Source organism: Amphichorda felina (assembly GCF_050947745.1).
Source record: "Amphichorda felina strain 45539 chromosome Unknown scaffold_4, whole genome shotgun sequence".
NCBI lineage: Eukaryota > Fungi > Ascomycota > Sordariomycetes > Hypocreales > Bionectriaceae > Amphichorda > Amphichorda felina.
In genome coordinates, this window is record NW_028145046.1 from 1,526,626 (window position 1) to 1,538,181 (window position 11,556).

General features: G+C 56.0%; 5 protein-coding genes across 5 annotated transcripts; 2 read left to right on the top strand and 3 right to left on the bottom strand.

Annotated features, from left to right (window-relative positions):
- Nucleotides 1–158: 158 nt before the first annotated feature.
- Nucleotides 159–2,084, bottom strand: ACO1O0_004257 (E3 ubiquitin-protein ligase; the record flags this gene model as incomplete). Its single annotated transcript, XM_083193698.1, has 1 exon — nt 159–2,084. One exon carries the CDS (start codon nt 2,082–2,084, stop codon nt 159–161), a length of 1,926 nt encoding a protein of 641 aa, XP_083050646.1.
- A 947-nt stretch (nt 2,085–3,031) lies between these two features.
- ACO1O0_004258 (NADH:flavin oxidoreductase/NADH oxidase family protein) lies at nt 3,032–4,458 on the top strand (the record flags this gene model as incomplete). Its single annotated transcript, XM_083193699.1, has 4 exons — nt 3,032–3,203; nt 3,259–3,923; nt 4,017–4,352; nt 4,435–4,458. 4 exons carry the CDS (start codon nt 3,032–3,034, stop codon nt 4,456–4,458), a joined length of 1,197 nt encoding a protein of 398 aa, XP_083050647.1.
- Nucleotides 4,459–4,480: 22 nt separating this feature from the next.
- On the bottom strand, nt 4,481–5,134 carry ACO1O0_004259 (uncharacterized protein; the record flags this gene model as incomplete). Its single annotated transcript, XM_083193700.1, has 2 exons — nt 4,481–4,736; nt 4,830–5,134. The coding sequence occupies 2 exons, from the start codon at nt 5,132–5,134 to the stop codon at nt 4,481–4,483; spliced, it is 561 nt and encodes a 186-aa protein (XP_083050648.1).
- Nucleotides 5,135–5,845: 711 nt separating this feature from the next.
- Nucleotides 5,846–6,868, bottom strand: ACO1O0_004260 (DUF1774 domain-containing protein; the record flags this gene model as incomplete). The annotated part of the gene is made up of 4 exons (XM_083193701.1): nt 5,846–6,058; nt 6,111–6,513; nt 6,565–6,781; nt 6,850–6,868. 4 exons carry the CDS (start codon nt 6,866–6,868, stop codon nt 5,846–5,848), a joined length of 852 nt encoding a protein of 283 aa, XP_083050649.1.
- A 1,880-nt stretch (nt 6,869–8,748) lies between these two features.
- ACO1O0_004261 (uncharacterized protein) lies at nt 8,749–10,830 on the top strand (the record flags this gene model as incomplete). The annotated part of the gene is given in 3 exon segments (XM_083193702.1): nt 8,749–8,767; nt 8,908–10,781; nt 10,798–10,830. The coding sequence occupies 3 exon segments, from the start codon at nt 8,749–8,751 to the stop codon at nt 10,828–10,830; spliced, it is 1,926 nt and encodes a 641-aa protein (XP_083050650.1).
- Nucleotides 10,831–11,556: the final 726 nt, after the last annotated feature.

Genomic DNA, 11,556 nt, shown 5'->3' on the forward strand with positions numbered 1-11,556 from the left:
ATTCCATCTAGGAGTTAGTTCCCTTGGGGCGAGAAAATCAAATCAATCCAACGCCAGTGCCATATCAAAAAAAAAAAGTAGTGATTTCCCATAGCCAACGCGCCCTTATACCCAAGTCAGTCGGCGTGCATCATGGTATACGCCTTGGACGCCGTACTCTAAACAAATATGCTCTCCACAAGACCATCAAACACCTGCGCCAGCGTGGGCAACCGACCGTGGAGAATCATGTACTCGACGCTGCTATCCTCCCTGCCCGACGCGACACCTGTCTCGAGGAACGCCTTCTCCGTCCCCGACAGGTCGCGGTGCTCCATGTCCTTCCACTTGCGCTCAGCCTCCAGGCGTGCCTCACGCAGGACCTGGTCCGTGTCCTCCGACTCCCAGAGGTTGCAGCGGTCGCACTCGCCGCAGGGCCGGGGGTCGCCGTCCGGGCGGAAGTGATCGCAGAAGTGGCGGTAGCCCTCCTCGGTGAGGTCGGCGCGGCAGACGTAGCACATCTTGTACCCGCAGGGGCAGGTGAGCTTGTTGCAGCCGGCGTTCTTCACAAAGGAGGTATTGCAGCGGGGGCAGACGCGCTTGACAGCCATGCTCATGGCCTGCTCGATCTGCGTGCGGAGCGCGACGAGGGAGGACTCGTTGCAGACGTGCACGTCGGTCCACGACTTGTTGCAGGACAGACACGAGGCCCGCGCACACTCGGGATTTTGGCAGGTGAACTTCTGGCCGCGCCGCCGCCGGCGGTGCCTCCCAATGGCTTTGCTCCACTCAGCTCGAAGGTAGTGGCCAAACGTCTGCTGCGAGCTGAGTATCAGGCAAAGCAGGGAGGATAGGACGACCACCGGGAGGAGGAGGGGTGTGACTCCGATGCAGAGGGCGAGGAGCACGAAATTGATGACGCTGTCGATCCTAACGCGCAAGCGGGCCTGGTGAGCAGGCATGTAAATGTCATCAATCTCGGCGTAGTTGCAAAACGGGCACCGCACGAGGGGCATGTTGGTAGCCAGCAGGCTATGCTCGGCTAGGCGCTGATCGAGCTTATGCAGGATTTCTGCCCCCTTCTTCTCCTCCTCCATGGCCCGCCGGATGTGGTCCTGGGGGATGTGTCCGGGACAGTCGCTCCCCTCGACGGCCATGCACCTGAGGGTCCCCGTCTCCGGGTTGATGGTGCTTTGCCAGCCCTGGCCGAAGACGGCCTCCTTGATCGAGTGCTGGACACAGCGGAAGCAGATCATGTGTCCGTCCCTGTTGCAGTGGGTGAACTCCTCGAAGGCCCCCGGGACGAAGCAGCAGGCGCACTCGTGGGTGGAGTCAGCTGCCTCTGCCTCTTCGTTGTTGAGCTGGACGGCAAACTCGCGGTCCTTTGTCTCTCGCTCCTCTCTTTGCTTATCCTTCAGCGGGGCGATGAGGGCCTCGAAGAGCTCCCGGTCAAATTCGGCGTTGCCGGTGGCTCGTATGGCGGGGTATATAGAGCCCCGGCCAGACGATCGCCATACTACCAGGGGGTGGTGTTCTGCTTCACCGGTGGCTATGGGTCTCCGACGCAGCAGGATTGACGATATGGTGAAGCGCCATGACTTGGAGGAGAGGGACACGAGTATCTGCCGGGCATCCAGGTAGGAGTAGTTGGACTCGGCCAGGACTGCGTTGATGGAGGATTTGGAGAGACCCTTGAACTCGTGGTATGCGAGGGTGCGGACGGCACGTATGTACTCCTTGCTGCGGAAGGTCTCTGCGCGGGGCACGCCCTCGGGATGCGGGAGGCCCTTGTCGAGGACCCTCCAGCGGCCCTTGACCCATGTGACGCGGTTCTTGAGGAGGGCATCGGCGACGAGGGCGAGCCTGGACTCGCCGTCAAAACTGGAGAGCAGCTCGCGGAAGACCTCGATCTGGATGTCGGGGAAGACGGCGGCGAGGGCCTCGAGACAGTTGTTGAGCTCGCGCAGGTCGGGGCGCTGGGGCGGGTTGCAGGGCAGCTGAGAGTCGTCGTGGATGTAGTCGGGGAGCAGGTCGGAGTCGGCGCTGGACCTGGAACGGCTAGAGGCAGGCCTGTCGCCCGAGGTGAGCAGGCCGGAGAAGACCATGGCCGATGCTCATTCTGGGGGTCGCGTCGTGTCGACGGAGGGATGCATGTGCGGAGGTGTGCGAGTGGCAAAGGGAGCTGATATGGGGTCGATGGTATTTGATGGGATCTGATGGGATCTGATGTGCGTTAATGGGCGTTGATGGGCGTTGCGTTGATGGCGGTATTAATGGGGAGGTGAGCCAGGAAGTGATGCGTGGCCAAATGAGGCGCATGTGGTGAGAGGCTGCAAAGTGCACGCTTAACACGCTGCACCTCCGGCCATCGGATGATTGTGGGAATTGTGCACTGCAGGCTGCGCCCCGCGCTGAACACCACACATGGAGTAACTCATAGTGCTATACATACCTAGTACATGGTACACTTCTCTCGACCAGCTCCCAGCAATTACCTGTGCGAGTTCTTCATTCTTTCCACCCCATGGCATCTAGACTCTGTGTGACCTGATTTGTCAATTGCCGCTCGCTGCACCACGTTACTCTGAGACTTACTTCTCTTCTTCCAACGACCGGTCGCCTTGAGCGGACGGTTCGGCGCACTCGGACATCCGTACCGCAAAACAAGAGCCAACAAGACGAGGCCAGGCACAGCCGCTCAACTTTCGGAGGCATGGCGACCGTCACCAAACGTCCCCAAGTCCGGGGAGCCGGCCACTTGCGGGCAAGGCCACAGGGGATCCATCATCCCGCTCCATGTCCGCTCGACTCCGTTGGGCCTCTTTGCTCCGTTGGCGACACCAATCTCTCCGCCGTCTCCACATCAACTGCCGAGGCACAGCGCATCATGGACCTCCTCATAGCTCCTCGTAGCTCCTCGTAGCTCCTCGTAGCTCCTCGTAGTACTCGGGCATGCGTCTATCGCTTCATAAATCCTCCTCATTGCTCTCTCCTTACTCCTAGGAAACCTGAGCGGCCCCCTGCCAATTGAGAAGTACAGATATATATCACCATGGAGGATGTATCCGAGCCCCTGACGCTCAAGTGCGGCCTCACTCTGCCAAACCGACTTGTCAAGGCCGCTCTGGCAGAGAATATGGCAGACAGCCGCAATCTGCCCCATGCCCAATTCTACCGCGCCTACTCGAAATGGGCAGACGGCGGCTGGGGCATGATCTTCACAGGTACTTGCTCCCTAATGGTGAAAAGAATGAGAGTGCTTGTAAATAACATGTCAAGGCAATGTCTTTGTCGACCCGGCCTACCTTGGTACCCCCCGCGAGGTCTGCATTCCCACGGCCCTCGACGGCTCGTCCAAAGCCGCCTTTGCCCGCTGGGCAGAGGCCTCCTCTGCGGCCGGCACGCCCGCGCTTGTCCAGCTCAACCATCCTGGCCGCCAGTCCCAGATCGGCGCCGGCACTCGCTCCATCTGGGCCAAGACCATCGCCCCGAGCCCCGTGCCCCTCGATCTGGGCCCCGGTATCATCACCTCCATCGCCCGCAGGTTCCTCTTCGGCACCCCGCGCGAGATGACCTCCGAGGACATCAACCTGGTCATTGCCCAGTTCGCGCGCTCCGCCAGGGTCGTCGCCGAGGCGGGCTTCGCAGGCGTCGAGCTGCACGCCGCCCACGGCTACCTTCTCGCCCAGTTCATGAGCAAGAAGACGAACCTCCGGCAGGATGAGTGGGGCGGCGATCCGGAGAGGAGGGTGAGGATCGTGGTGGAGATTATCAGGAGGATGCGCGAGGCCACGCCCAAGAGCTTCGCCATCGGTATCAAGCTCAACAGTGCCGATCACCAGAATGACCAGGACATGGAGGAGACCATGACACAGGTCAAGGCCATTGTCGAGGAAGGGGTTGACTTTGTCGAGATCAGTGGAGGGACGTGGGAGGATCCGCAGGTGTGTTTTTCCAAAACCCATCTCAACCTGTCTTCCATCATGTCATATCATGGGTATGATTATGTGACCCCCGAAGCCACTAACACGTCACAGATGATGGCCGACACGCCGGCTCCCTCGGCCAGGACGCAGGCCCGCGAGGCCTTTTTCCTCACCTTCGCCAAGGCCGTCCGATCTCGCTTCCCTGACGCCCACCTCATGGTCACGGGCGGGTTCCGGTCACGCGGGGGGATGACGGAGGCGGTACAGGAAGGGGCCTGCGATCTCATCGGCCTGGGGCGTCCCTCCGTCATGGACCCAGCCTTGCCCAAGAATACAATCTTCAACTCAGAAAAGAGCGATTCCGAGAGGCTGTACACGGCCACGATGCGCACAGGCTGGTTAGACTACCTCCTAGGGAGTAGAGCGGTCGGTGCCGGGATTGAGACAGTAAGTACCCAATCCTCACCAACAATCCATTTCGAGCGAGAGGACTGACATGTCGTTCCCATAGCTGTGGTATGGTAAACAGATACAAAAGGTGCTTGCGCTGTAATTATATGATATTTGAGATGGTTTCAGGCCTTGTCCTCTCCCTGCTGCACGACACTCGGATCGTAGCCCATACACACCGCCGTAGCATAGTCGCCGTCGTGGCTGATAGATACCATGGCGCTGGTATCTTCCCCATCTGCCTGCTCGCCCCTGATCCTCGCCACGGGCGGCCCGCTCCCCAGCCGCGCCTCATCCCGGCCCCGCCGCTCGATGATGATGTCGTGGAATGTCAATCGCCGATGCGAGTGCGCCTTCATGGCCGCCTCCTTGGCCGCGAACCTGGTAACCGCCGTTTCTTCGTCAGCAGGGAGGGGTGTCTGTGTGGGAGCTGCCCGTTTTCTCTTCTTGGGCGCCGCGTAGAAGCAAACTCACCTGCCCGCGACAAACGTCGCGCTCTTCCAAACCACGGGGTCCCGCCGCGCGAGCTCCTCATGAATGCCTTCCCATGGCTTCTTCCGGACCGCCGCAGCGCGCAACAGTGTGGCTTCGTCGGCGCGCTGCCCATCACCGGGCCCGGGGCCCAGGTCGACACGGCGGGCCCCCTGCTCCTCGGGCGCGAGGACGCGTTGGACGAATCGCGTGCCTCGCGGGCTCCTGAGGATGCGGTAGATGCGGCTGATCTGGCATATGTCTGTGCCAACGTTCAGGGGGAAGGGGAACGGTCGCAGTGGCCGCATCTGCGCCGGTCTCGGACGCCCATTTGGCGATGGATTGCTTGAGGGTGAGAATCGGGAGCAATTCGACACCTGAAGCACCTGCCGTGATGGCCATCTCCGGTTCTCCACACGGGGTTATCGATAACAGACCCCACGTTCCAGGCGGGAGACCCTGTCGGAAGATGTACGAAGTATTCGTACGCTCACACATCAATCACATCCCCTGGTCTTTTCTCAATTGTATATTTCGTTTGGAAACATCTTAGAATCAACTGCAACTCCATCTCAAGGGACAACATACAGGTCTAGATCTGCCAGGCTCCAAGAATCTCAAGTTCGGTGTTACCCGCTTTTTCTGACATCTACTCTGGAATACCTACGTCATCGACTCATTACAATCGTACCACTGGATCTTGTTTGCCGCGCACCGGAGAAAAGGCTCCTTGAATGCAGGGTGTATTGCAGTATTACGATGGTGTCTGCAGTTAAATCACAAAAATGTCCCAATGCTTGCTCACAACAAGCGACAGCCAGAAAATGAAAGAAAGAAAAAAACGCCCAACGACCATTTGATGCGCCAACAGCGAAGCAAGGTGGCGTGTACAAATGCGACGCATCATCATCTCTCTGAACAATTAGTTTTCCACACATGTGAAATAGAAAAGTTACAATGTCGGTAGGGACGGATAATATGCTGTGGGGTGGAAGATGTTAGGACTCGGCGGGGACGGTTCAAGACTCGTTGAGGAGAGGGGCACGCTCAGCGTCAGCGGTGGTGGCAGCCCGCTTCCACTTGACCGGGAGTGCGACGGTGACGGTAGCAATGAACAGCAGAGCCATGATGACGAAGGCAAAAATCCACTGCAGGGCGATGACCTGGCGCAAGAATTGGGCCACGCCAATCGCGGCGGACAGCACGCTAAGAGAGAAGCCCATGGTATAGTCCTGTCAAGCTCACGTCAACATCAATCGAACGTGCAGTGAGCGCATCTCTTACCTTGTAGACCACAATGTAGAATCCTCCGTAGACCAGAATGGCCCAAATGAAAATGTTGCCAAAGATACGGGCCACCAAGCTGGCTGGGTGAGGGATCATGAGCGCGCCGTTCCAGTAAATGGCGACAAAGGTCCATGCCAGCGGAGCAGACACAACGGGCGTGTGAATGAAGCGGGGGTAGGTATTGTGGCGGAAGTACAGTGAAGTGAGATTAAAGAAGTTGAAGATTAGAATAAGCTCAGCCCAGTGGAAATGGGAGCGAACAAAGAGCATGACGAAGGCAAAGTGGAAGAGATTGTTGAGAATGAAGTGGCTGCCGACGCTCGCCGCCGCGTGGACAATGTCGGTATTGGAGGAAAAGAGGTGGCCGATGTAGCCAGCCTGGAGAACGAAGAGGACAATCCTGGAGCTGTTAGCATTCTGATGGAACCTGCTTGGGTGTATACCGGCTCACCAGAAGATGGAAGCAATGATGGAATTCATGGTAAAGGCACTGGGATAGAGATAGTTCTGATCCCAAATGCGCTTGCGAATGGTGTGGCCATCGTGAGGGGAATGGACCGTGTAGTAGACGGATACAACGACGGACAAGGCCCAGGTGATGAGCGTAAGAAACTTGTATGTCGTGATAGAGCCGCGGGCGTGCGACTCCCTCTTGCTGAAGGGGTTGTCTGAAGGGCGATAGTGTGAGGTTCTATCAATGACGACGGTGATTGTAAGAGGAGGATAGGGCACTTACAGGTGTTCCAGTTGACCATGATGACGATGGTTCACACAGTATTGACTCGAAGGCAATGCGCACAAAGTCCAAAGGGGAGGTAGGTACCAAGAACAGGAAGAAGAGCGCAAAGCGAGAAGCAAAGTTGGAAGGTAGAGGAAGTCGTGGAGTATGGGGGGATGCTGGGCCAGGTATAAACGCAGGCCAAGAGCGAGGCAAGAGCGGAAATTGCGGGGCACCCACCAAGCGCCCATGTCGTCGTGCAATGATGGAATGCAAGAACAAGGCAGGCAGTGATTGAGGTTGCCGCTACCCTCTCGGTTGCCGGAGCTGAGGCCTAACCAATCCTGTCGAGCTTGCACACACCCCATGATGATGCGCCCCTCCTTGGCCGCCCTCCAACTCACCGAGCTTCCCGCAGGTGTTGGAACATGTGACCTCGCAGCCGGTCGCTTTGGGTTCGAGATGAGTGTCTAACCGCCCGAGATCCATCAACTAACGGCAAGATTGTCGCATCCCTCGCCGATCAGGGCTTCCTCCTATTTTCCGATAATCCTGTAGACATTGAGATTTTCTGGTTTTTGCTGTACCCGTAGAGAGCATTGACCCTGGTGCCGGATCTTGACCTCCGGTCCGCTGCAGCGAGTCGACGGCTGGCCTAAATGGAGAGCAAGCAGGGAATCGGATTGGCAGTGTGCCAAATGCCAAGCTCGCATCATCGATGAATGCCTTGAACGGGCCATGCGGGGAACAGTTCTGCGGAAATGATTGGCCAATATCAAAAATAACCGACACGGGCATTGGTGCCTATGAGCCTAATTGGTGCTTCCGAGTTCCCGATCCACGATCCCCTCTCCAGAGCTGAGTCTCTGAGACATGTCTCTCCGAACCCCGTTGCAACGAGGTTAGGAATGACGGGGCAACAATCCGCCCACGCAGAAAAACACATGTACGCGATGTAGTTCTCTTCTAAACCCCACGCGAGCGATAAGTTTAAATAGGCCTGCCTAGTAACTTTCTGTCAGTCCGCTTTCAGGTATTGTATCCATAAATGGCCCTCTGTCGAGGTGAACGCGGCAGTACTCTCTGGTTAGGATTTTTCTTTATTACCTACACAACATCTCCCGCCTCATACTCGACAATTTTCCAATTATTCAGACCGTCCAGAAAGTTTTTTATTGGCTTCACCTTTGACTGCTGGTTGACGGTGGCGCTGACGGATTCCAAAATTCCCCGGCGGGTGTTGAGACCAAGTACGTCACGGATCCCTAGCGCTCCTTGGGCAAGTACCTAAGTAGTTGAAAGCACTGAATCACTGCAAGACGAGCTGCTTACATCCTTTCTCGGAGAATTAAGGCGCTCTAGTCCCCGGATTTTGTAAACGCGTGGTCCGAGTCGCTAGGGCAGCCAACGGCAGAATATCCCCTACATATCTAACTTACACTATATCCCGGCACGGTGGCATCCTCACAACTAGCAAGGTACCTCCAAGTAGCAGCGGGACAACAGTGGTATCAGCTGATGGCAGTTTCCGCCAGCTGGTGTCAGTGATGGCATTTGGCATGATGGCAGTGACTTCACCGAGCTCTAGTGGCAGGGACAGTGAGTCTCATTGATCTCACCGGTCCGTGTAAAGGAAATCTTTATCTTCTCCTCGCCGCCCTTGCTCCTCGTAAAATCAGCACATTGGTGCTTGCGAAAGCACCATTGTTTTCTCGTGCGGCGCGCCATGGAATCCTCATCGCCCAAGTTGTCGCCGTATGCGAAACCCGGCAGAGGGCAGCTTCCATTCTTGCCCAATTCGAGGTAGTCCCTGCCATGCATCTTCTGCTCCTTCCATGGCCTGCCAAATACTAACCACATTTCTTCCTTCCAGTCTCTCCCCTCAGAATCAAGGACATCGACTTCAATGGACTCATCATGTTTCTCACTTCGCTCAGTCCGGCATCCTTCAGGCCACTGTCCTAGCTGTCTCAATCGTCTGGACCACACTGTCCCTTCTGCGGCACCGCAAATCCCCTCGTACTCATAAAATCAAACCATATTCGACACCATGGACCTGCGAAATCCTCTCCCAAGTCTCTCGCGCTCTTTCTGTCGCCTTTCTCGTCGCCGCCTATCTAGAGGGATATGCCCACCCGCTTGATCCCGTGGTGCTAGCCTACGGCTTCACTCTCGGCCTCGTCCGCCTCGTCTACCATCCGAACTGGCGCCCTGCGGCTCTTCATCAGATCAATTTCCTCTTTACAATAACTCTTGTGGGGTTGATGGTGTCACAGTTCCTGACCTGTGTTGGGATTGGCGTCGAGTGCAGTCGCTCCACGGCCATCATCGGTGGCGTCTTTGCCTTAGCCGCCGTCTTCGCTGTTGCCATATCCACCCCGAGAGAATGGGTTCCACCTCAGATAGACTTTGAAACCCCCGGGCGCCGACTCGACGAAGGCCCTGCTCAAGAAGAAACCTGTAGCTGGTTTAGCTACTACTGCAGCTACGAGTGGATGTCGCCTCTGATATGGAAGGGAGCCACAAGGACACTTGATCTTTCTGGCATCCCGCAGATCCCCTGGTACGATGAGCCACTATACCTCCTCCGAAAGATTCAGCTTGCCCGGTCAATCTCAGGAAGGACGATGGGGACCTTGTGCCGTTATCAGCGCAAGGAGCTGTCGCTGATGGCACTCTTCATTTCCATCACCCATGTGTTGGAAAATGTTGCTCCGTACAGCATGTTTAAGCTTCTTGAATACCTAGCTAGCCCGAAGACAGCCGCATATCGTCCATGGGTCTGGCTGATCCTAGTATTTGCTGGACCGATGGCCTGCTCCATCTTCTTCCAGCAGTACATCTTCAACTCTACGAGGATGACCGTTCGGTTCAAATCGGCAATGACCCAGGAGTTGTACCATAGAGCCCTGACATCAATGGAACTGGAAGACGACCCTTTTGAAGAAAAACCAACAACAGAAGAACCCCGAAGTGATGATGACAAGAACACAACCACTAATAGGACCACGTCAGCCGGACGGCTGGTAACACTCATGGCCGCTGACATCGACGCCATATTCCGTGCCCGCGATGTTGTCATCGTTGCAGTCGGACTCCCAATCGGAACATCCGTCTCCATTATAGGCATGTATCGCATGCTTGGCTGGCCCACGCTTGTTGGACTCGGTTTGATTATCCTCGCCGCGCCAATCTCTTACTGGCTGGGCCGTCTCCTGTACGACAGACAGCACCTCGCAAGAAGAGCCCAAGATTCTCGACTTTCGCTCGTCACGGAATACCTAACATCAATCCACACCATCAAGTATTTTGCTTGGGAAGACGCCATCATCCAAAAGGTCGTCAACTCCAGGGCCAAGGAACAGAAACAGCTGTGGCACGTGGCAATTCTCCAGACTTTCATCAACCAAGTTTCCCAAATTCCACCCATATTAGCTCTTTTTGCAACATTTGGCCTTCATGTGGGTGTAAGGGGCAAGCCACTTGATGCATCCGTTGCGTTCACCACCATGTATTTGGTCAGGAACATTCGCAGGAACATCATGGAAGGGAGCTGTTACGCTCGCAGCTTTGCCGCTGCCATGGTCTCCTTTGGCCGGCTAGATGACTACTTTGAGAGCACAGTCCCAAAGGTGAATTGTCCAGAAGGTCCTTTGCGTATCAATAACGGATGCTTCCGCCGTAACAAGAAGGCCACTTTCTGCCTAGACGATATATCAATTGATTTTGTCGAAGGTGGTCTCAATGTGGTCAGCGGGCAGAGTGGAAGCGGAAAGACAACTCTGGTGCTCTCCATCCTGGGAGAGACGTACTTGGAAGGAGGCAGGATCTCCAAGCCCAGAGACATCGCTTTTGCTTCCCAGTCTCCTTGGCTACAGAATGACACGATTCAGGCCAACATTTTGTTTGGAAGCTCCATGGACCAAGCCCGGTACGACCGTGTTGTGGAGGTATGCTGCCTTTTAGCTGATTTTGGAGAACTCCGCGGCGGCGATTTGACTACTGTCGGAGAGAGCGGGACATCTCTATCCGGTGGTCAAAAAGCACGAGTGGCCCTTGCTCGGGCTCTGTATTCAAAGTCGCCTTTGCTCTTACTAGACGATATCTTCTCTGCACTAGACGCCAAGACTGTTGCCAGTATCTGGGAACATTGTTTCTGCAGTAATATGCTCTGTGGCAGAACCACGCTTCTGGTGACGCAGATACCTTGGATACCGCCGCAAGGGGACTTGGCCATCACTCTAGAGAAAGGACGGGTAAAAACCATGGAGCAAAATATCGGTGCTGTTCGTCGACCCATCGCCGTTTCAGAAGCGGCTGGAGGAGGGGCTGAGGGGGGCAACTCTCCTCCATCCGCGAGGCCGAAGCCCAAGTTGCAGTCCATGAGAGACGGGCTAAACCCCCTTGTTGATATTGGCAAAGAGAACGCATCGCTTGGCATAATAGATCAAGAGACAAAGGCATCCGGCCGAATTGGACGGTTTACTTGTAAGCCAGAAAACGACCCTTAATACCGAACGTTAGAACTAAGCACAGCAAACAGGTCTGCAATACATGTCATACTTCGGACATCCAATATTTGCAGCAGCATGTTTGGTAATCATGCTGTTATCCGGCCTCTTGTCTTTTTCCAGCACCTACTGGTTATCCCTCTGGGTTGAGGCCTACGATCAGAAGGCTCATGTGGATGCTGCCTGCTACCTTGGGATTTTTACCCTTCTCAAC